Raw genomic sequence first — 24,108 nt, forward strand, 5'->3', positions numbered from 1 at the left:
TTCCTCATACCACAACTCTGGATCCTTCCGGCTTATTAGCTTAGCTTCCACATGAAAGCTTCGTACATACCCTGCGTAGTCCATGATCCCAATCGCTCACAGTACGGGTCAAGCCTGACCAGCGTTGTACTTTGGTTGGATGCATCGGCTTTGACGGTGTAACAAGGCAGCTGGCGGACCTTGGTCGCGTTTTGGTAGCCTTGAGAGGTCCTTTGCCAGTGCTATCTTCTACTAATGTAGAGGCAACGCGATCGCCAACCGCGAAGCTATGACGTGCGGCTGTAGGTGGGCTGGTATGGTGAGGTAGTGTAGATCCACTTGTCGATGCCGCGGAGACTACCTGATTCAAGGTCCTAGGGTCATCGAAACAAAGGGTACGAGAAAGCGACGATGTGCGGGCGGGGATTAGATATCCATGAGGCTCTTCCCCAATGCTAGCCTGACAAGACGGGATCGCTTCCGAAGCCATGCTGATCTAAATAGGAGTGTGCATGTGTAGTACCACAGATTGAGTTGCTCAACGAGCGGCGGCAGGGATGCCTAGTCTGCCGTGATGGAGTCGAAACTAAGCAGAAGTCTGTCGCAGCCGGGCGTGGGACAAAGCAACTATTGTATGTCGACAAACCCTTGTCGCGCCCTCAGCTATCGTGACGGCTGGGACGCGTCGCCGTCCGGCTCATGATGGCGTCTTTTGGTTGGCGAGGCTGCGTCTTGCGAGCCCGATTGAGCGTCTTGATGGGGCGATCTTGCCCAAATGGGGGATCGACCGCTCGTGGCTTGCGCGGGCTGCTTTCCTAGCGCCAGATATCTAGCTGTCAAGCATTTGTCTTTCGATCCAGATCATGTAGTCACTGCAGTCGTCGTGATCAGTTGTGTTCGAGACCGACGCATTTGCATTCAGTGCGCTCAGCCTCGAAATGCCAATGCACGGAGCTGAGACGTGTTCAGCCCAGATCTCACAAGCCTCAGTACAGTAGAGCATATGCGGGGAATTAGACGTTTCTGGGGATCTGGGAAGAGTCCTCGGATGGCACGGTGCCGGGCGGTACTGGGCAATTTGACGATCTCGCCAACTGAGGGGTGGCGTTCTTGTGGCAACGCAAGGAAACCTCACCTATCGTCGACTCCATCGTCGGAGCGATCGGTCAACATGGATGCGTAATGTCGGACTTCGCGGGGATCAGATATCGCGTTCGACGCGTACAGCAGAGTCGTTCATGCTATCATGCGAAGCGCGACGAATGACACGTCGCGTCGAGAGGTTGGGTGGGGAAGTCGTGGCGTACGCCATGATCGTCGCCCAAGGGTGCTCGGCTCTCCTCACTGCGCTTGCAGCTGGCATCCTTCGTCCACGCATCACAACTCAATCCGCTGCTATAGGCCTCCGATCGCACCAGCCGCCTGCCCATCGACGTCCCGCGTTATTTCTATTGACATCGTCTTGAAGATGCTCGAGTGGCTCGGTGACGATGGCCGCTGGCCTGTCCCCGCTTAACCACATTTCTTTTCTGGTCACGGAAACTCTATCAAGCACAGCAAACACATGCAGTATTCACACCGCAGGTTTTGTAATCATAGCTCGTATGCTGCTGATGATGAAGCATAGGATCTTGAGCACGGCAGCAGCATCTGCGCTGGAGGCTTGCTCATCTTGGCCCATCACGCTGACGGTCGTGCCACCGCCATGTATGAGAATTTAGTCCTAAGGCTCTGACCACTGCACGTACGCATTGCTTGACGCCTTCAAAACGTCCCGAGCGCACGGCATGCGGCAACAACACCCAGGTCACCCGAGACAGTCTTCCCGCCATACAGTCTTGTCCAAGGCATACTACCACACGAATCTGCTCGGACATTATCTCGAGGTCCACAAGTCTTGGGCCAGCAGATTACATTGTGCAGCATTGCTGTAGCTAGAGAATATGTTTGCTTTGATACGCAGGACTCATGCATTACAAATAAGCACTTTGCATTGCATATGCTATCGCGGCCACCAGCTAATTCCCCGGCTCTAAGTTATGGGTGTACGACCAGACAATCGATTACCATGCGACCTGATGGAGTATGCAGGTGACCCTTGACTGCATATGTACAATCGCAACCGCGCGTCCTTTTCCCCCATCAGTGAGCATCCCGCTTCTGCGGACACGATGCAATCTTCATGAAGCACACCGCATTATATCTTTGAACGCTTTGTTGACAGGAATCCGGAGCTATCATCTTAATGTGAACAATATTTGGTCGTTTACTTCGTTAGACTGTCTCACTCATCTCTAGGCCTGGATGTTGTGGTGACAAGCAGCTTCTTCGACTTTCGCAGCACCATGGAGGTATCAGTGGTGCCTCACTTTACAACGAGTAGGCTGCTCTGAGTCAGTAAAGCTTGTTATCCTCAACGTCTTGCCCAGTTGCTGTGTCAGGCGTCACACTCGGAGCTGCGGGCTCACACTTCTCACTGCCAGCTTCCATCTCGACAGCCTCCTCTCTGAATTTTCTTCGATCACTTCGTTTAAGTGCAACGTCTTTCTTAATATCTCCATTTCAACATTTTGTTTGCTCTTTACAATGGTTTCACCCTCACTCGTCCTTTCCAGGGCGGTTGGTTGCCTTGCGCTTTCCTCCATACAACTCAAACAGGAAACCACGCTAGTAAAGTGAGCGCGCTTGTCCAATCATCGCAGACCGCAAATCACGCTCACCACGACTCTAATCTCCCCAAGCAGTCGACACATCACCTGTATCAATAATTCAGACTTTGACAATCACTATTTTACATCAGCCTCAGCTCAACTACTCTCGCGATTCTCTCCCAGTCGTTCGAACTATCACCAACATGAGTAGCACCGGCAGCATTAGCAGCGAGGCGAGCATAGCGCGGAGTGCCGACAAGGACGACACAAGCGACAGCTCGTTGCACCTTCCCGACACAGAACCGACAGATGACAAGGAGCAAGTGGAAGGCGATGAATCCATAGTCGATGGGGCTGGTCGCAAGGAGGATGCGTCTGACAAGGAGCAAGAAACAAGCGCTACGATCGATGATGCGATCGCATCCCACAACGAGAGGATCGGCCTGAATGAGGTGAGCCTGGAGGGTTCTGATTCGTTAGTTACAGTAACTATCCATTGTTCTGCATGCGTGGTATCTGACTAACCCTGTATTAGCCTCAGCAACTCTGTCTGGTTGCGGATAGCATCCTCGGCTCTATGAGTGGAGTGGAAACGGCCATGCTTCAGCTTCATGAATACGTCAAGACCGAGAACCAAGACCGCAAGCCGATCCACCAGTGGGCCAGATTCGAAGGCTATCGCAGCATTGATCGTGCGGTTGCCAATCTCGACGAAGCAGGGGCCAAGTTCGAGGATGTGCATCTTCCTGCTAGCTTCGTCAAGACATATCTGAGTCGGGCTACCGAGATGTCACTTACTGTCAGCAAGGCCGCTGTATTCTGCATGGGTGCGATGAACGAACAATTTACCCACTACATCGAGGAGACCAACGTATCAATTGACGCCGAGGCTAAGATTACGGAAGAGCTCAGGAAGCTTCTCAAGCATGGATCCAAGGCAACATATAGCGTGTATGCGGCTCTCGATTTGCTCCGCAACAAGCTGCATACCGACGAGTCCAGTCATAGCCGCGATATACCCATCATCGAAATGCTGATCGCAGAGAGCGAGGCTCGCTTGAGCGCCTCACGCGAGAGCTCCTGGTGGAATATTGCCAAAGTAGTGCTCGGAGCAGCGACAAGTGCCGTGATAGCCCTCGCAGCCGCACACAAGTACGGCGCCAATGGCTTTAGTCTCGCACTCCCAGCCGACTTCAACGGCACGCACTATCAGGTCCTTTCACTCGTCCAGCGTGCGCAAGCTGTGACCAACCTCACCGGCGAGCTCTACTCCATCAAAATTGACGAGCTAGCTCAGCACTACAAGGAGCTCGAACTCGCCTCTGAATCTCACGGTCTCCGAATCGACAATCTTGTAGAAGCACTGGGCGTCCCCAACGAGGAGGGTACATACTTTTCGTCAACGCCGAAGCCAGGAATGGGTTGCACGATGAGAAACGACCACTCCTGCGTTCCAGAGATCATGGCGGACGCTAACCGCCAGACCGAGAAACTGCGTAGCGAGCTGGAGCACATGCGCAAGAACATGCACCGTATGGACATTCGCCTCATGAAGCGCCTCGACAAGGTCGACAAGCGTGGTCTGTAGTAAGCATGAGCAATGCGAGCTCGAGCCACGGTAGTGGACCCTGGTGTTGCTACTGTAAGCCACGACTCCAAAGATAGTGCACAGGGGCACACTGTCTTTTTGCTTCTTTACATGCGCACCAATACGGTACAGGGGTGGATCTGAGCGCTCGCATCCGTTGTCGTTACATGGTACTCCTGCATATAGCTGGAACATGTACGGTGAAATGGGCTGTTTTGCGAACTTCGGTCTACTATGTAGCAAATGAAAACCCCGTCAAACTCATTTACAGTCTTCACAAATAGTGCCATCTGGATTTCTCTTGACCTGTCCGCTCTCGCTCGCTTGACCCTGCTCTTGATTCACCTCTGTCTCTTGCTTCGTGTCTTCTGCCTTGTCCTCCTTCTTCTTTCCATGCTTGTCGGAATGTCCCAAGTCTCGTGATGGATCGATGTGATCTCGCACCAATTGCTTCAATACTTTCGTTTCTGCGACACGTCAGCCACTCTCTACCACTAACAAGCTTGCGCTGAGATCACGAACCGGGAAATCCCCCCTCAGTCTTCCTATCCCAAAGAAGCACTTTCTTGGCTTCAACATTCTGACCTTCTTCCGTTGGCGGCATATATGTCTTGGCAAGTCAGTGGTCATTACGACAGACCTCATTTCCTACATACCAACTCAACAGTAAACAGACCTCCCGTCGCAGGAATCAACGCGATCTCGCCAATCTGCAACCCAAATGTCGATAGAAGTTCCTGCCCAAACTGGTCGCGCATTAGTGAATGTTTCGCTAGCGGATATCACGGGAGAAGATACATAGGCAGCCCGCAACATCCACCGACATTGCGTGCAATAAGTAATCGCGACGCGCGGCAAAGCGACTGGGGCGGATTGTGTAGATGTCATAATAATTTTGAGTGTGTATGAGGGTTGGGTTGCTCTTGCCGTTTCTGGGGCGGAAGGAAGGAAGGGTGTCGCTTATCGATAATTTGGGTGTGGCGTCATCGCAGGGCGGGCATGCGAACGACTACAGGGCTGGAGACTGACAGGTTGCGCTAATGCTGTATGGAAAGTCTAAAATTTCGGTATATATAATGCGGGCATTTGGAGCATTATTCGTATTCAGTGGGTTGGGGAGGCATCGCATTGATGATAGATGTGGCGGGGACATTCAGCCGGGTAAGAGCAGAGCGAGCTGGACATTTCATCTTGAGCGTCAGTATTGCCATCGAGGTCAATCGTCATACCTGAGTGGCGTGGAATCTTGGTATCACCAGGGTTATGCAACTTCCAAGGAGTGTGTGTATTCAGATGCATGTGGGCTCAGCGACCTCACGGAGGACAGAGAGGAATCTCGCCCACATCCAAGGTTGAAAAGCTACTGATGAGGGCAAAAGTTGATCAGAATACCCGCCCATCTTCGTCTGGTGCTGTACGATTCATATTTCAGGGTAGACTTATAGAATGTCTAGACTAGAATGTTTGTTGAGCAAGAATACCCTCTGCCACAAAGCCATTGTGTCTGCCGACCTGGATGTTTGTTCACTTGGCCATAGAGAAGGAGACCAGCTCGATGTGCAGCGCAACAAAAATGGAAAAAGAGCTGCAATGTTGACTGAATACCATCATCGACCCCACCAATCTCACCAATTCTACAGGGCTGTTCGACGCCGGAAATCCAGATGCATCGTTCGGTGTTTTCGGTGTTTCTCATCCCTGATCCGAGGGGAAGGTGCAGACAGCGGGTTGCTAAGGCCGTGCGCTACAGGGTCCAATTGTTGTAATTTGCGGAGACGCTCCCATACTTCACACATCGCGCGCCCAAAACACACTTCAACTCGCGGGTAAAGGTGTGATAATTTCTCCTTCTTGGATTCTTTCTCCTGTCGCCGAATTGGTCCACCTATTGCGACAACACAACACGTGTCGACCCATCCGCCTCTACCCCCCAATCCACGACTCCTTTCCTTCCGCCCATCATGCCGAGCCCTCTGAGCATGCTCTACTACGTCGTCCACCCCAATGAGCTACGGTCTATCATTCAATGGTAAGATACGACGCATCGCGACTTCTCTGCTCGCCTCCGGAGATCTGCGCAAACCTGAGCATTACTAACAACTTTCTAGGAAGGTATGGCACAACGCAGTACACGAGCGCGACGAATCGAAAGAATGCGAATCCCTCAAACGATGCTTCCACTTCCTCAACAAGACAAGCCGAAGTTTTGCCGCCGTTATCCTCGAACTGCACCCCGACCTTCTGGTGCCCGTCGCGCTATTCTACCTGGTCCTGCGCGGTTTGGACACAATCGAGGATGACATGACAATCCCTCTGGAGAAGAAGGAGCCGATCCTCCGCAACTTCGACGAGATTCTGGAGAAGGATGGGTGGAACTACACAGAGAACGGCCCCAACGAGAAGGACAGGCAGCTTCTGGTTGAGTTCAACGTGGTGATTGAGGAGTTCAAGAAGATCAAGCCCGTCTACCAGGACATCATCAAGGACATTACCAAGAAAATGGGCAACGGCATGGCAGACTACGCGAACAACGCCGAGTTCAACGCCGGCGTCAACACCATCAAGGACTACGAACTGTACTGCCATTACGTCGCAGGTCTGGTTGGTGAGGGTTGCACGCGCCTCTTCGTTGAGGCTGGTCTCGCGAACGCTGCGCTGCTCAAGAGACCGGAACTGATGGAGTCCATGGGTCAATTCCTCCAGCAGGTCAACATCACTCGTGACATCAAGGAGGATCTGGACGACGGACGACGATTCTGGCCTAGGGAGATCTGGTCGAAACACGTGGATAAGTTTGAGGATCTCTTCAAGCCCGAGAACAAGCAGCAGGCCCTGAACTGTAGCTCAGAGATGATCCTGACTGCACTCACTCGGGCAGACGACTGCTTGTACTACCTGGCAGGTCTCCGAGAGCAGAGTGTGTTCAACTTCTGCGCTATCCCACAGTCCATGGCCATCGCGACGCTCGAGACCTGCTTCCAGAACTATGCTCTTTTCCAGAAGAACGTCAAGATCACCAAGGGCGAGGCGTGTCAGTTGATGGTTGAGTCGACACAGAACCTGCAGCTTGTCTGCGAGGTCTTCAGGCGATATGCTCGCAAGATTGCGAGGAAGAACAACCCCCACGACCCCAACTTCCTCAAGATCAGCATCACCCTCGGAAGGGCAAGTCAAGACTGGTCCAGCTGAATGTACTCATACTAACAAATCCCAGATTGAGCAATTCATCGAGTCGATATTCCCGTCGCAACAGCCACCAGTGGACAAGAAGGCACCTGCCACCATCGAGGAGGCGGAGCGGAAACGGAAGGAGGACTCCGAGGCCAACTGGGATTTGGTCTACATTGTCGCCGCTGTCATTGGTACAGTTCTGGTCATCACATTTTTCATGGTACGTATCCCGACTATGCTGCTTTGACCTTGCTAACAGCTTTTAGCTCTTCGTCGCCTGGCTCTGTGGTGCTCGCTTCGATATCGCTTACGAACAATTCAAGATGGAGTTCGGCAAGCTGATGGGAGTCATGGGCCTCGACAAGACGCCTCAAGCGGTTACAGAAGTCCACGAGACGCTGAACAAGAGCGAACTATGAGCGTCTCCCGCGATTCTATGTATCATACGGGCGACCAATATTGCCATTTAGGGAAACTGGGCATATATAACTTACTAATGTATACTTTTCGCGACATGTTTGAGCTCGACTGACGGTGAAGGTAATACCATAGCACGGATGTCAAATTCCAACCCTGCTCTTCCATAGCTGAGGTTGGGCCGTAGATGTGCTTATATTGAAACGCGTTTGCTCGGCGACGAGGCTGCTTGAGAGAAAGTTCATCGTGAACTTTGTTTCAAAGCAGTAACGTGGACATCGTATGAAAAAATCGAACACTTTTGGATACTAGAAACCCTCAAGATCTCTTCTTGCAGATTGTTGTTTGCAGCCGAACAGTGAAAAAGAAATTCTTGGCAACTCTTATTTCGTCTCCCTCTCGTACAATGTGCATGACTGAAAAGGTCAGCTAGTTCACATGCGCTGAAGTTAGTTCTGCTATGACATCAACCTGTTGCTTCTTTATGCCTTCACTGTGTCATCTCTGAAACTGCCCCGGGAGTGTAGCGCGAGGTCCGTGCCAAGCAAGCCTAAAGGGTTCACACGAATTGCGACTGCACTGCATATTCTGCCCGACAGACACGCCCGCCACAAACAGCCACCGCACACTCGACCTTTCCCTCACCCGCCGCAAGACAGGCAGCAAAAGCCCGCGACACGTCCCGTATAATCGCCCGGTGCGATTGCGACAGCCCCACCTTCACCTCATCCCGCCCACCACCAATCGCCTTAAATTACCACACGACCCGCTGCCATCGTTTTTGGAGCCTCTTTACCGCCCCATTACCACATACTCTCCCTAAAACCCCCAAACACAACCTCCACAATGGCCGAAGTTGCATCAGCATCGCACGCCAACCAGCAGGTGCCGCTGGACACGATCCCCATCTCGCCTACTGAGAACTCGGGCGAGGGCCAGGAACAATCCTCCACCACCAACTCCGGCGGCGAGGGCGAGATCCGCACCGTCTTCCACGACCCCGAGAACTTCAACGTCAAGCACCCGCTTATGAACACATGGACGCTGTGGTTCACCAAGCCCCCGAGCGGCAAGGTACGACAATGTCTCGCCTCGCCTATGGCTAGTTTCATGCTAACAGGTGCAGGGCGACAACTGGGCCGAGCTGCTGAAGGAAGTCATCTCGTTTGATTCGGTCGAGGAGTTCTGGGGCATCTACGTAAGTTGCGCTGCAGAGCAAGCGCAACCCGCAAGACTAACACTGGGCAGAACAACATCACCCCCACATCCGACCTCGCGCTCAAGTCCGACTACCACCTCTTCAAGAAGGGCATCAAGCCCGAGTGGGAAGACCCGCAGAACAAGCACGGCGGCAAATGGGCCTTCCAGTTCAGGGAGAAGAAGTCGGTCAACATCGATGCGCTCTGGCTCCATGTCATGCTCGCTGCCATCGGCGAGAACCTCGAGGATGAGGACGACAACGAGGTCATGGGTGTCGTCGTCAACGTGAGGCGAGGCTTCTACCGTATCGGTCTGTGGACACGCACCGTCGGCCGCGCCATCCCCGGTGATGCCGGCAAGGCCAGGACTCAGGAGAAGGGTAAGGAGATTCTGCTGAAGATCGGAAAGCGGTTCAAGCAGGCCCTCCAGCTGAAGGAGAACGACGTTGTCGAGTTCTCTGGCCACACCGAGGCTGCCAACGCGGGCAGCACTCGTGCGAAGGCCAAGTTCAGCGTCTAAAAGGTTCCACCGCACATCCAAGTCTGCCACACGATACTTGCTACTGGCAACATCCTCCGACGTCCTCGGACACACGGCGCACTCCACCCCTGGGCTGCATTTTCTCGATTTATTCCCTGTTTGGTCTAAAAGTATCTCACTTAACGGTTCATGATACACGGACTGGATTTCTAGCATGGCGTCTGCATGGGCGGCGAAGGGTGACACTGGGTTCTCCACATGAATCATACGGCCATGGCGGGTCTGCCTCGAACGGGTGGGGTTTTGAGCTTGTATAGACTAGCTCTCTTATCTAGCATATCTACGAATGAGAGTGAACATATATTCGAAAAGCAATTATTTGCAGGCATAATCATGTCTTATCTACTACAGGACGAATGCAGAATCAATGCTCACGCATAGGTGACTGCCTGTCAAGGCGCTCGCATGGTCTTAGCGTGGTGACGTCGGCTGTGGCGGTGCAGCATTTTCACGGCGGGCAAGTGTAGCCCGCCGACGCGCGCCCAACCAACGCATGTGCTCTTGATCTCTCCCACCACGCACCCAAGGTCACTCACATTCGTAACCCACATTCGTAACCATGGTCGTTGAGACTGCATACTACGACGCCTTAGGCGTGCCGCCCACCGCGACGGAACTCGAAATCAAGAAGGCATACCGCAAGCTCGCTATTAAACTTCACCCCGGTACATTGCGCAACGACTCTGCTCAAAGGCCCGCGGACTGATTCTGGCGTAGACAAGAACCCCGGTGACGAGACAGCACACGCGAAGTTCCAAGAAGTACGTTTATCACCAGACTAGAGTGTTTGGCGAGCCTACTCGTTGTTAAAAGAGGACTGCGGGGCTCACGGCGATACAGATTGGCGAGGCGTACCAAATACTCAGCGACGACCAGCTGCGCGCAGCATACGATAAATATGGCAAGGAGGGCGCGATGCCTAGTAGCGGATTTGGTATGCACAATACTTGGAGTAACGGTTGTAGGACACGCCGCTGACAACACAACAGAGGACCCTTCCGAGTTCTTCACCATGATCTTTGGCGGAGAGGCCTTCGTGGACTGGTAGGTGATATCCTATGGCTCGTACTAGCGATACTCATACTGGATCGTGCTGACACGCGCAGGATCGGTGAGATCTCGTTGATGAAGGACCTGACCAAGACTATGGAAATCTCTCAACGCGAGATGGAAGAGGAAGCAGCCGCTCAAGCAGAAGCTGAGAAGGTCGAAGCCGAGAAGAACCCAGCAGCTGCCGCAGCTGGTACTACCCCAGCCACTGGCACCACAGAGACCGCTGCACCAAGTACTGCCGCTCAGGCCAAGGAAGCCGAAGCGGCAGCAGAGCGCGCAGCAGCACAGCCAGCAGATGCACCGCCCGTGTATGCCGAAGCACCTCCAGTATACGCTGAGAGCACCGCCGAGTCGTCTACCGCACCCAGGGCGGCATCGCCCCCATCCCGAACGAGCACGCCGAAAACACAAGGCATACCAATCCGCGCAGCTATTATGGACAAGTCAGAGGAAGACGCACGTATGGAGGCACAAGGCATGACCGATGCTGAGAAGGAGCTACGGGAGAAGCAGAAAAAGAAGGCTGGTCTTACCAAGGAGCAGCGGGAAGAGCTCGCGGCATATGAGATGGAGCGTAAAAAGATTCGCGACGAACGTGTGTCGAACCTCGCCAAGAAGCTCGTTGACCGTATCTCAGTGTGGACTGAAACCGACAAGGCGACCGATGTCACCGCTGCCTTCAAGGAGAAGATTCACCTTGAGATCGAGAATCTCAAGATGGAGTCGTTTGGTCTTGAAATCCTTCACGCCATTGGTGCCACGTACATCATGAAGGCTTCCTCGTTCCTTAAGTCGCAAAAGTTCCTCGGGATTTCTGGCTTCTTCTCACGCATCAAGGACAAGGGAACGCTCGTCAAGGACACCTGGTCCACTATGTCTGCTGCCATAGACGCACAGCTTACCATGGAGGAGATGGCTAAGCTAGAGGAGCAAGGTGGCGAGGCATGGACAGACGAGAAGAAGGCTGAATATGAGAAGAGAGTTACTGGCAAGATTCTCGCCGCAGCCTGGAGGGGAAGCAAGTTCGAGATTCAGAGCGTACTGCGAGACGTGTGCGATACCGTCCTTAATGATAAGAAGATTAAGCTGGAGAAGCGAGTGGAGCGAGCACACGCTCTGATGATCATCGGAGAGATGTTCCAGAAGGTATGTCCAACTCTTGTCACCTCAAACAAATGTGTGCTAACTAGATACAGGCTGAGCGCGACCCCGAAGAAGAAGGCGACTTCATGGCCTTTGAACAACTTATGGCCGAAGCCGCCGCTAAGAAGGACGCCAAAGCCGATAAGCACCACCACCATCACGACAAGAAAGAGAAGGAGAAGAAGAAGGAGAAGGCATGAGAGTAAAAAATCACCTCTGCATTTTTTTCCCGCAACTTTGCATACCCTCTCCTTCTTTTTCTTTCGGTGTTCGTGATATCCATAGATTCCTTTCTTTCTAGGGTGGAAATGGGGGGGTTGGTAGAAGCGCGAATCGCGTGTCTACTGACATTCGCGATGGAGACTGCTTGGGATGACATGTGTAGCATGTTTGGCGATGGTTAGCGTGCGCGTGGATGGATGGATGAATGGAGATAAGAGTAGGGTTGGCTTGAGTGGGCAGCAAGCTTAGGTCGGGTTTTGAACGTATACGATGCTGTTCTGTCCACGTATTGGTGTGTTACTCATTTGAAATGCGATCAACAGCTATGCTCCCTGTCTTGCATCCGCTCACAACTACATTCACGTCCCTGTGGAGGTAGACCCCATACACTAGAAATGTTTGCACTGCCTCTATAGCATCTTTCTAGTGCGACTTCCCGTGCACATGCGCCTGCTGCCCAGGTGCGTAGCCTTTGCGCTGGAATAGATTTGTCTGGAACGATGACGTAGCGACACGATCCGCTCTCTCCACCCATCTCGTCCCACTTGGTCACATCAGAAGTCCACCACAGCACTCGAGTTGATCATCATCTGGGTCCCATCAATGCGATAGGCGTTATCGCACATTCAATTAATGCTACTTTGGGGGGACCCTGCCAAGTCCCCTACAAGATACATGCAGTAATAGTGCACCAAAGATTTTCGGTCCCAGGTCTCGACCACGCAAACTAGCGTGACCCCACGAAACAACTATTTTTAGGCTTCGGCTTTAGACAGAAGCCCAGATCGTATTGCACGCTCGCACGATGATGCCAGCACGCCTCAAAGCTTCTGACGCGGACTGTTTCTTTGACGGCCACAGACAGTGTTTGAGGCCCACAAGTTAGCGGCGGGAATGACGTCGTTTCGGCGGCGGCGAGCGGAAGAAAGAGTGTTCTAGCACCCTGATGCGCCTTCCCAACAAAGAGCATCTGGGGGATCGTTACGCGTCCGGAGTTTATTGGGAGGGTCTGGTCCTTGCTGCGTGGATCTAATTAGGCTTTCTCATGTGAACATTATTCCCTGGGTGACTTTTCTTTTCTCTTGTCCAACCACACCACGCCACCTTTTTTCTCATTCGCTGCATTTACGGTTTCTTGGGACCGAACATTACAGCGACTTCTACTGAGTACATTCGTTTGAAGAGGAGGGAAGTTCCAGTATGGATGTCTGGAGGCGACAGAATGGCGAGAGTGGGACTGATAAGTTTCTCGATTTGATTGCGGATCCGTTCCAAGGTGAAGTAAGTACAGATCGACGACATACCATATGTTTACCGTCGCGCATACGCATACTGACTGTTGCGTAGATCCAAGAGAACTCGATTTACGCCGCTATTGTCTATTCCTTCGTTATTTCCGGTCTGCTGGTCGTGGTGTTCTGCTTCCTTCGACCCCGCAACTCGCGAGTTTACGCGCCACGAGCGAAACATGCCGATGAGAAACACCGACCGAAGCCCTTGGACAAGAAGCCATTAAGTTGGTTGTCCGCGGTTAGGGATGTGAAGGAGCAGGAGTTGGTGGATACCATCGGTCTGGATGCGGTCGTGTTTCTACGATTCCTTCGAATGCTCCGGAACATCTTCATCGTGTTGACGGCTGTTGGTTGTGGCATTCTGATACCGGTCAATGTTGTGGGGGGTTCGCCGCTGTACAAGCAGTGGAAGGAGATACCGACACTGATGAAGTTCACTCCGCAGTATATCTTTGGAAGGAAGTTTTGGGCGTACGTTGTGGTGGCGTATATCATCCAGGGGACTGTTTGCTTCTTCCTTTGGTGGAACTACAGGGCTATTCTGAAGCTTAGGCGCGCGTATTTCAACACCCAGGAATACAAGTCCAGTTTGCATTCGCGAACGCTACTGGTGAGTATCACTAATACATTCCATGGATCAAGCTGACATCAGACAGCTAACACACGTTCCCGAATCATCGCGGACCGACGCTGGGCTTGTCGAGCTTGTCGAACAGGCAAAGCCTATCGATAGTATACCCCGGACAGTTATTGGACGCAATGTCAAGGATTTGCCCAAGCTAATTGAGGCGCATGATGATGCTGTCCGCCTGCTCGAGAAGCATTTGGCTGAGTACCTAAGTAACCCGAATAAGCTACCCGCCAAGCGCCCGAAATGCAAGGCTATGAAGGACGATCAGGCAGTCCATGGCAAAGGAAAACTAGATGCGATCGATTACCTTACGGACCGAATCTCCAGGCTGGAGACGACCATCAAGGAAGTGCGGGAGGGTGTCGATATGCGAAACCCTATGCCATATGGATTCGCATCCTACGCACATATCGAGGATGCGCATGCAGTTGCGTACGCGACGAAGAAGAAGGGCCCCGCCGGCTGCGATGTTTACCTTGCGCCCAAACCCCACGACCTGCTCTGGCAGAATCTTCCGATGACACGGAGAACTCGCAGGATACGCGCCTTCTGGGACGGTCTTTGGGTCGTCTTGTTCACCATCGCCTTCGTCGTGCCCAACATCTTGACTTCGGTTTTCCTGTCAGACTTCTCCCACTTGGGACTCGTTTGGCCAGCGTTCATGACGAATCTCCAAGCTCATCCCACTGGCTGGGCGATTGCGCAGGGTATCTTGGCTCCTTTGGTACAAACTCTAATGTATATGGGAGTACCCGTGGTGGTTAGTATACCCGCGAACCTTACTTGACCTGTAAGCTGACATGATATCCCAATTCTAGTTTCGACGATTGTTCACGCACTCTGGAGATGTATCGAAGACATCCAGAGAACGCCATGTCACTGCCCGCCTCTACTCCTTCTTCGTATTCAACAATCTCCTTGTCTTCTCCGTGTTCGGTTCGGCCTGGCGGTTCGTGGCTGCGGTCATTGCTGCCCAGGATCAAGGCGTGTGGGAGGCCATCCAGGACGGTCATCTGTTCACCAAGGTTATGACTGGCTTGTGTAATGTGTCTACGTTCTGGCTTACCTGGCAAATGCAACGCAACCTCGGTGCTGCTATCGATCTCTCGCAAGCTTGGATATTCGCTTGGTCCTGGATTCAGCGTACCTTCTTCTCACCAACTCCGCGGCAGCTCATCGAACTCAGTGCACCGCAACCATTCCCGTATGCCGACTATTACAACAACTACCTCTTCGTATCGACGGTTGGTCTCTGTATGGGCACACTACAGCCTATCATCTTCCCAGTGACAGCCTTTTATATTGCCATGGATTCCGTCTTCAAAAAGTATCTGCTTCAGTACGTTTTCATCACCAAGACCGAATCGGGCGGTAGATTCTGGAAGCTCCTGGTCAACCGCATGCTTTTCGCGGTTTGTTTCGCAAACGCAGTCATCGCGTTGGTTGTTGGAGCAAACGGTGTCGGGTCGATCGATTTCGACAATGTTCAAGTGAGGACTGGTAACATGCTCTACGCAATGATCCCATTGCCGTTCTTACTATTTGGCTTCAAGTGGTACTGCAGGCGAGCTTTCGACGACAAACTGCTGTATTACTCAACGCTCCCCTATTCCGATGTCGAAGGCTCTCATTCCGTGGATCACCCGAAATCCAAGAAGAGCACCAAGGTCTCGTCCCGCTATGGTCATCCTGCGCTCTACAAGAAGCTGCTTACGCCAATGGTCCACGCAAAGTCTCAGCACCTCCTGAAAGAGGTATACGGACACCGTTCAAATACTGATCGTGACATCTTCGATGCACCTCACCGCCGTTCGACCGACCGTGCCATGCCATCCACACCAGGCTACGATCGATTCGGCGACTACTTCATGACCGAAATGGACACTCACCAGCCAGGCAAGCATGCGACTGGTGGAACGGAGATGCCGCACATGGAAGTGGTCACCGAGTCAGAGCTCGACTTTGAGAACTTCAAGAAGCGTGCGGAGTTCCGTGAGCAATTTGGAGGTGACGGGGAGCTATACGGCCGACCCGAGGACATGTCAAGGCCTGGCACACCATCTACGTTCACAACGCTCACCGAAATGGGTCCGTATGGACGCCGGGACTCACCGTCAGGGTCGAGGGCGTCAAGTCGAACAAGACTAGGAGATAAGGAGGAGCTAGAACAGGGGACAACATACGCTAAGGGATACCAGAAGACGCCGCGACCTGAGGAAGGCTTCGAAGAAGTTGGCATCGATGTCGACATTCCGGCGACGCCGTTTGATGCTGACGCCGTACTGCACGGTACGACTAGCCGCCAGCCGCTTGTCAGTGCGGACGAAAGGGACGGTGGCGTGGAATATTTCAATCGTGGACCTCAAGAAGAGGATACGAGTTATGAGCGCTTTAGACATGTTGGATGATATTCGGTAGGATAGACAAAACACTAGATCTAATCATAATGTTTGTGTAACTATATGAATGGCTGCAAGATATAATGCAGTGTGATGTCAGTCTATTCTTCCGAGAAACATGCAGAGATTGGCTTCCATGATGCTTCCAATTGCGTCCTATCCCGATCCACTCACCCTGTGGTGGGTAAGCACTGAATCTGGATCCGATGGTATGTCACCGGTCACTTCGTCACCATCGCTCCCACGTGGACAACAAGACCGATGTGAGACCTAGTGAGTTTACCTCTCCGAGAAATCGAGAAACGAGAAAGCCACCGGTTACAGTAATGCTGAGTATGTGATTGGTACACGTGAGAAGCAATAACTATCCAAACAAAGAGCTTCGTCAGCACAAGATCCAGACAAAGAGCGTCTAAGCCCACGCCGTGGAACACAACACGACAGTAGTAAGGCCGACACGCCAAGAGCGGGAAGGCAGCCCGAGGGGGACACGGGATGAGCAGGAACATTGGCGAGTGTACGACATAATACTCCGCCTCCGCCCACCCAAAGCTGGGCACACAAGTATACAAGACACCACGACGCTGCCTATGCGACAACAAGACCGACCAAGACCGTCGCATGAGAGGAGAAGGCGCCTCGCAAGCATAAGCCCGAATGCGACGGACCACGTGGAATCACTTGGCAGGGTTCTTGTGAGAAAGAAGTCGACAAAGCGCGACGTTCCGACGATAAGACCGATAGTCAGGTCATTTTGTACAGTACCTCGTCGACGAGACTCAATATAGTGCCAAGATCGGCATGGTGATGCTGGGCGTGGTGTTGCAAGCAGCAGCGCTATAGGGTTGGCTGGTCACTGGGTTTCCGCGCGGCTCGCCGTTACAGCTAAGGGCAGGGAAGGGGGAGGCTTGCGTGCTTGGAATGCGGAGATTTCAAGGTTGCGAGTCGGACCGCGTCGTTTGGGTCAACGGCCGATTGTCGAGTGGGGTGAACGGCGGCGATCTTTGCTCCTTGCACGTGTACATGGTGGTGATCTTGGTAGTCGGGAAAGTAAGACGGTTAGTTGGGGTGTGTGGGAAGTGGTATGACTGTGATGGAATGATGATGGTGGTTGTGGCTACTGCTCAGGCTCACGTGGCGCGCAGGCTTACCGCGGCCGGTTACCTACCGTATCCGTATCCGGTGCCATGGGCGAGCAATTCTGTTCACCATCAAGCAATATCACCTCCATACGCGCCATCATCACGGCTTGGCGTCCGCGTCCGCGTACGCCGTGTACTATGTATTCTTGCCTGCCAAGCCCCTCAAGATATGCCTCACGACAGCTTCTAGATGTTGGTTTTCGGCCTGGAGGCGCAACGAGAAACGCATTGGAGACTCGCCTCCCTTTCTTCATTGCCTCATTTCGAGTTAGCCACGCACTCACGATGACCCCACAGTTTCACAAGTGGACTGATCTCGCGAGTGCAAAGGAGCATGTGGGCGAACGCTTGATCGGTTTGATCACAACCTGATACAGTAGCAGCGGTGTGCGACCTATCGCATCGACGACGACTTTCGCTCTTGGTTCGGCCACTTGGAAACCATGGATAAAATACACCAGGCTGCGCATCCCTGTCGCACGTCGTAAAGCAGAGCCTCGAATATGCCTGGAGGGCTTCGCCAAGCGACGTGTCCAGAAAGCGCGCTTTCTGTCAAGCGTTTCAGCTCCTTCGGGGTAATTTGCTACTCAGTACCATCATGTGGCGAAGCCAGGTCGACGGCTTTTCGGCTGCCTTGCTTTGCAGTGCTTGGGGTTATTTTGGAGAAATCACACGATTCTTGGACTTGGCGCGCGAGAATGTGGAGAAAGTTCTTGGACGAAGGATTGGAGTAGGTGGTTATGTCGACTAATTATTTCAGGGTTTCTTGCGCAATTGGGACAACGGTGCATCAGCATCATTCGGCACTGTACCGATGAACCTTCTTTTTGGCACAGATCTCGTGGCTTTGCTATCTGTCATCTCAGAGCACGTCCAACTTACCCGTCAGCATAGGGTCCAACAAGGACCTTGCTCGCTTCCGACAGGCAGGACGGCTGTCATCGTCTCAGCATACCAAGCAAATGTCACAAGTCTTGACCCCTGTTTAGCCCCTCAATATCGTTCTGGGCGACTCCTTAACCACATACTCGACTTGGCACCTACCTGTAATGGAAATTTCCCGCTCCTTCCTCGCATGTCTTGTATACACTGGCCAAGAAACGGCGTTCTGGAGGTCTCTTGACGTATGACTTGGTCTTCTTGGCCTGCGCGTCTAGTTTGCGGAGGATTTTCGTTGCAAGGTAGAGACATGCGACCGGCCGGAACGAGTTTGAGCGAGGAGCGTTTTTGTACAGCATTGCTCATGGATTGTAGGTATATCTTGTGCTTAGCTCTGCATCTCAAGCCTTCTAGTTGACATTCTAGCCGCCTTTTCCGTTCTTCCATCTCGTTCGTTCTAATACGGTCCGTTTTTGCCGCCGAACTCCTCCTTGTACCTACTTTCTCTTTGGCTCAGCCTCCAGGTGTTCGGGCTTATTCGGGTCTTGTCCTTCTCTTGCCTTTCTTGTAATACGACTAGGTTGATCCTGTCTTGCTCTTATACTCCACATTCGTTCGTGTTGCACGGTCGACATCAGCATCCGTTACCAAGGCATCTTGCGCGTACTCTTGTTTAATCTCTTGTACTGAGGCATACACGATCTTGTCTTTTTGCTTAAGAACGACCCGTCCCGCAGTGTGTTTTGGAAACATCAGCAGCAGCCTTTCACATTCCTTCAGTGTTCTTTTTACAGCACCCTTCACTCTTTACAGTCCAGTCCAGTACATCGCTCATCATGCTTTTCTCCGCACTCCTCCTTGCGTCGACCGCGTCCGCGACCTGCCTTCACGGCCTCTCCAAGTTCAAGCGCGCAGACACCGTTGAGGTTAACACCTTTGGTTATGGACCCATGAACGGACCCTTCAACTGGGCTTCGCTTGCTCCTGAGAACGAAGCATGCAAGTCTGGCATGAACCAGTCTCCAATCAACATTGGTATGTCTCTCTAGTTCTCAATTGCCCAAAGATCTTCTACTAATACCCTCACCAGATGCCACCATCACCGCCGCCTCAGGCCGCCCCGTCCTCGACATCCCCGACGCGGAAGTAATCTTCGAGAACCTCGGAACGACCATCGAAGTCGTCGTCAACGGCACAACCAGCTACGCGGGCACCAACTTCCGCCTCGTCCAATTCCACATGCACACCCCCTCGGAGCACCACATCAACGACGAATACTTCCCCTTGGAGATCCACATGGTGCACCAGGGTGTCGACGACGAAAGTCAACTCGCCGTCATCGCACTCATGTTCGAGATCTCCTCCGGCGACTCCGCATCCATGATCCAATCGCTGTCCTCCTCGCTCGCCGACATCGCCACACCGGGCACCAAGACCATCATCTCTTCCGGCATCGACTTCACCGACGTTGTTGAGACGCTCAAGACCTCTGATATCCAGACGTACAGCGGTTCGCTTACCACCCCTCCTTGCGCTGAGGGCGTTACTTTCCTCATTGTCAAGGACCCTCTTCCCGTCTCTGTTGAGGACTTCAACGCTATCAAGAAGATTGTCAAGTTCAACTCCCGCTTCATCCAGAACACCCTTGGTGGAGAGAACATCTTGGAGATTGGTGCTGCTGCTGGTAACACTTCGATGCCTCCTGCTCAGAACTCTACGCCTCGTTCCAACGTTGAGATCAATGCTGATCTGGGCCTTCTTGATGCTAAGGTATGCTCTTCCCTCCCTACCATGCTTTTGTCAGATCACATATACTAATTCGTTGCTCAGGTCACCGTTGGTACTCCTATCCAGAGGCGTGTACGCAAGTACTAAATGTAATATTCCTTTCTTGTTAGAAGATTTTGTTGCATGGTTGCGGAGTGAGTAGTGTTGTAGCGAGTTGTGGACAACTCAGATTTCATTTCGTCTTTGATTATTTCGCATTTACACAGAGAGTGGTGGGATGATACCAGCTTTCCTTTTTCTTAGTCTACTAGATCATGATTTAGATAAGACTCATCATTACAGCAATGTAACATTTTCTGCTGCAAATTCTTCCCTCTCGGCGATTTCTGCGCATTTGCTAAGTGTCCTTTCTTTGATCGATCGAACGATATTTGTATAAGCATTATCAAAGATGTTATTGATATTGCTTTGTTCAATGCAGCGTGTAGTGATTGAATGACGGACGGCCGCGATGAACCCTGCAGCAAGAGTGAAACAGAGTCACCCCGGGGGAAAATGAACACTTAGCTAGACTTAACAATCTAGAAGGTTGTGTTGCGTCATGATCTTACTAAAAGTCATTTCAACCCTGATCTAAACTATCATGCACTTGCTCGGTCTCTTCCTTGAATAAGATGTGAACATTTTAGTCTAGATTATTGGACGCGCGTTTCATTGCACGAGAAGTCAAGAAGACGGTATCGACGCATGCAAGGAAGAAGATGTTAAAATTGTAATCTGACTTTAAGCTATCCTGTTTTGCCAACTCCAGCAATGCAATGAACAAATCCAAAAGATCCCACTGTGCTCTGCCATGCGCAGATCCCACTCGCTGGGCAGTCTCGCGCAAACCCATACTACAGCTGCCTATCTTACACTGCAGACTACCGTCTACGTTCCTAATCGTAGCCGGGATCGCCACTAGGTGCCGGCGTCGCAGCATCCCAACCGCCAGGTGTGGGCGCCGCAATACCATATCCACCACGCGACGTGTCACCAGGTGTAGGCGCAGCGTAGTTGCCAGGAGTAGGAGCATCCATGGGTGGGCCACCAGGCGTAGGCGCAGAGTAAGCACCGTAGCCACCTGGAGTAGGAGCAGCGTAAGCGCCAGGTGTTGGGGCGTTGTAAGCACCAGGCGTAGGAGCAGAGAGACCACCAGACTTTGAAGCGGTGTTTCCGGATGATCCACCCCAACCAGGTGTGCGGCCGCCAGAGTTGAAGCCACCGTACTGGGTACGGTTTCCATCATTGCCGCCGTAGGCTGTCGCTCCGCCATATGATGTGGCGCCTCCGTATGCAGTTGCGCCGCCATATGCAGTTCGGGAGCCATCGCCGCCTCCATAAGCAGTCCGTGATCCGTCTCCTCCGCCATACGCAGTGCGTCCGCCATCTCCACCCCAACCAGGCGTTCGACCTCCAGCAGCGGCACCACCTCCCCAACCGGGTGTGCGACCACCACCGCCGCCTCCCCAGCCAGGCGTACGGCCACCACCACCAGAGTTGCCCCAGCCAGGTGTACGTCCGCCAGCTGCACCGCCGTAGCTTGTCTGACCACCAGAGAAGCCTCCACGTGAGCGGTTTGGGAACTTGCCTCCCATCTCGACACTGGCGCCAGTGATGGGATCTTTGATAGTCAGGAGCTCCTTCTTCACGGAGACTTGCTTGTTCTTTGTGTGTAACTCGATACGGGCTTCGTCGTTCATGGTATCTTTGACAATGCCCAACAGGCCCTTGTAGGCACCCTTTCGGATGACAACCGTTTTGCCAATGAGCTTGTCACGGCCAAAAGTGGCACGGGGTGGAGGCATAGCAGTCGCGTTGCCGTTCGGGCCTGCATTCAGGGCAGGGTTGATGCCACTAAGATCTGGGCCCTGTGCTTGAGCGCGACCACTCTTTGCTGCCATGGTAACAACGTTGTTGCTTCGAACCACGAATATGCCCTGGTTCTCGACGAGCTCGCGATTCCGTACGAAAAGTGTGCCTCTGTGGATGTATAGAACCTTGCCTTGACGGCCTTCGCCTCCATACTCCTTGACGTCGTCCTCGTGTCGGATTTCGGATCCGTCGCGGTCGGTCGCTACAGCATGTTTGTTCCTTCCCACGATTTGCGAGACCTGTGTATGGAGGAGTGTGCGGACATCGCCTTGTTGATCGACAATTCGTAGGACTTCGCGATCGACACGAACGACGCAACCGATGGTTGAGGCACTGTAGAATGTTAGTCCGTTGTCAGGTCATCGGAAGGAGATAACTTACTCAATCTGTACAAAGTCGTAGAGGTCAAAGTTGGAGTCAGCACCGACGTTTGCCGAATCAGCAGCGCGCTTCAGGTCTTTACTAAAGACCGTGATTTCCTGCTGAGTGGAGTCGCAAAGCAAGGTGATCTTATCATCCTTGATTCTGGTGACTAGACCAACTTCGTCGACATACTTGCTGCCACCGATGACCTTGACGTGATCACCGTCGCGGAACAGTTTACGTAGCGTCTTGACGGGTGCGTCGATTCTTCTTCCGCGAAGATCGCCTTCGCTGACACGGAGTGTCAGGATGTCGCCTATGACAGTGACAGTTGTACCGCGGATACCCTTCTGTTCACCGGTGTAAATCTCGACGTTGTCTCCTGCAGCGAAGGCGGAGCCAGAGTCTGCGGCCTTCTGCGCGGCCTGGACAGCCAAAAGATCCATGGTCTCGGTACCATCCGCGTTTTGGATTGCGAAGAACTGCAATTCCTCCATCTTGGGGTTGACCTTTTCAGTGCTGACCCAGTTGACCTTGACTTCCTTGATCAGGAAGCCGTTCTGGTAATCCTCGCCCTTGTATGTGTATGCCCTTTGGTTGCCAGATCCTGTCATGCTGAGATGCTTCATGTGTCGCTTCTTCGCTTCGGCTTCGTTGAAAAGCTTCGCAGGTGGACGCTCGACCTGTCGACCGAAGAAGCCGCGCTTGCGCTTGTTGTCGGCGGCGGAGTTGATGTCCTCGTTCAGACCGTAGTCTAGACGTGGCACAAGTTGTACGACACAGTCAAGACCGTTAGTCGAGACCTCAACGACCTTTGCGAGATCGCCTTTGTATGTGGGGGGACGCAGCATGCGCACGAATTTGCCAACCTCCAACGGCGCACGCTTCTTCTTACGGAGCAGATCTGGACGCTCTTTTGGAGGAATCGAGAACTGACCAGAGCCCATGAAGACGTTCTGTATGCCCTCGATCAACTCCACCACAGCCTGCTTCGAGTCGGCCTCAACGTAGAGGAAACCAGACTGGGGTCCAGTAGGGCCTCGCTCAAAGGCCGAGTAGACCTGGACTGGCTGACCTGTGCGCATCTTCTCGTCGATACGCTTCTGAATAGACATTATGATCTCGCGCTCTTTTCCAGGACGGCACTTGCAACCCCAGATGGACGGATCGTCAACTGTGGGCAGGGCCAGGGGAACGGCACCGGCTCCACCGCGGCGAGTGCTCTGCATCTCACGCCGCCTGTACTTCTCGTCGAACTCCTTGGCGAGCTCCTCAACGTCCTTTTGTGCATTGACTTCGCGGCGCATGTCAAGTTCGCGGTGGTGGCGGTCGTCGAGATCGGCGCCCGTGGGCTCAAGGAGATCATCGGGGTGGACTTCATCAACACCCTCGTCGTCGCCCTCCTCCTCCTCTTCCTCATCCTCGTCGACTTCGGCTTCAACATCAATGAACATGTTGCGCTTGGCCTTCTTTCTTCGCTTGGCAGGTCGGGCCTAGGATGGTCAGTATTTAGACAGCGCGAATGAATGATGAGACCCACGACAACATCCTCGTCGTCCTCATCTTCTTCGTCATCTTCCTCGTCATCGTCATCGTCGAGATCTATGCCGCCGCCCTCTTCATCTTCGTCGTCATTGCCTGTCCTGTTTGGCGCATCGACTTCGTCCTCTTCGTCCTCGTCTACGGGCCTGCGCGAGGCCTTGGTCGTTGGCGCGACGTCATCCTCGTCGATTTCAGGCGCGGGGTTGAAGTCTTCTTCTTCCTCTTCGGGGTCGCTGCCGTAGGACGCCATGATT

The 24,108-nt window shown here is 52.9% G+C and overlaps 7 protein-coding genes across 7 annotated transcripts; 6 read left to right on the plus strand and 1 right to left on the minus strand.

Annotated features, from left to right (window-relative positions):
- Positions 1 to 2,833: 2,833 nt before the first annotated feature.
- J4E87_003001 (uncharacterized protein) lies at positions 2,834 to 4,218 on the plus strand (the record flags this gene model as incomplete). Its single annotated transcript, XM_049374634.1, has 2 exons — positions 2,834 to 3,082; positions 3,166 to 4,218. The coding sequence occupies 2 exons, from the start codon at positions 2,834 to 2,836 to the stop codon at positions 4,216 to 4,218; spliced, it is 1,302 nt and encodes a 433-aa protein (XP_049235625.1).
- Positions 4,219 to 6,179: 1,961 nt separating this feature from the next.
- ERG6_1 (Delta(24)-sterol C-methyltransferase) lies at positions 6,180 to 7,808 on the plus strand (the record flags this gene model as incomplete). The annotated part of the gene is made up of 4 exons (XM_049374635.1): positions 6,180 to 6,247; positions 6,327 to 7,383; positions 7,433 to 7,609; positions 7,656 to 7,808. 4 exons carry the CDS (start codon positions 6,180 to 6,182, stop codon positions 7,806 to 7,808), a joined length of 1,455 nt encoding a protein of 484 aa, XP_049235626.1.
- Positions 7,809 to 8,652: 844 nt separating this feature from the next.
- Positions 8,653 to 9,525, plus strand: J4E87_003003 (uncharacterized protein; the record flags this gene model as incomplete). Its single annotated transcript, XM_049374636.1, has 3 exons — positions 8,653 to 8,880; positions 8,933 to 9,004; positions 9,055 to 9,525. The coding sequence occupies 3 exons, from the start codon at positions 8,653 to 8,655 to the stop codon at positions 9,523 to 9,525; spliced, it is 771 nt and encodes a 256-aa protein (XP_049235627.1).
- Positions 9,526 to 10,105: 580 nt separating this feature from the next.
- On the plus strand, positions 10,106 to 11,942 carry J4E87_003004 (uncharacterized protein; the record flags this gene model as incomplete). Its single annotated transcript, XM_049374637.1, has 6 exons — positions 10,106 to 10,211; positions 10,264 to 10,307; positions 10,387 to 10,480; positions 10,536 to 10,590; positions 10,653 to 11,745; positions 11,796 to 11,942. 6 exons carry the CDS (start codon positions 10,106 to 10,108, stop codon positions 11,940 to 11,942), a joined length of 1,539 nt encoding a protein of 512 aa, XP_049235628.1.
- A 1,222-nt stretch (positions 11,943 to 13,164) lies between these two features.
- J4E87_003005 (uncharacterized protein) lies at positions 13,165 to 16,295 on the plus strand (the record flags this gene model as incomplete). Its single annotated transcript, XM_049374638.1, has 4 exons — positions 13,165 to 13,245; positions 13,312 to 13,866; positions 13,913 to 14,647; positions 14,706 to 16,295. The coding sequence occupies 4 exons, from the start codon at positions 13,165 to 13,167 to the stop codon at positions 16,293 to 16,295; spliced, it is 2,961 nt and encodes a 986-aa protein (XP_049235629.1).
- Positions 16,296 to 19,143: 2,848 nt separating this feature from the next.
- J4E87_003006 (uncharacterized protein) lies at positions 19,144 to 20,182 on the plus strand (the record flags this gene model as incomplete). The annotated part of the gene is made up of 3 exons (XM_049374639.1): positions 19,144 to 19,342; positions 19,398 to 20,077; positions 20,138 to 20,182. 3 exons carry the CDS (start codon positions 19,144 to 19,146, stop codon positions 20,180 to 20,182), a joined length of 924 nt encoding a protein of 307 aa, XP_049235630.1.
- A 791-nt stretch (positions 20,183 to 20,973) lies between these two features.
- Positions 20,974 to 24,104, minus strand: J4E87_003007 (uncharacterized protein; the record flags this gene model as incomplete). The annotated part of the gene is made up of 3 exons (XM_049374640.1): positions 20,974 to 22,282; positions 22,331 to 23,805; positions 23,853 to 24,104. The coding sequence occupies 3 exons, from the start codon at positions 24,102 to 24,104 to the stop codon at positions 20,974 to 20,976; spliced, it is 3,036 nt and encodes a 1,011-aa protein (XP_049235631.1).
- Positions 24,105 to 24,108: the final 4 nt, after the last annotated feature.

The sequence above is a fragment of the Alternaria ethzedia genome (genome assembly GCF_023757985.1).
Source record: "Alternaria ethzedia strain BMP 0044 chromosome Unknown scaffold_5, whole genome shotgun sequence".
NCBI lineage: Eukaryota > Fungi > Ascomycota > Dothideomycetes > Pleosporales > Pleosporaceae > Alternaria > Alternaria ethzedia.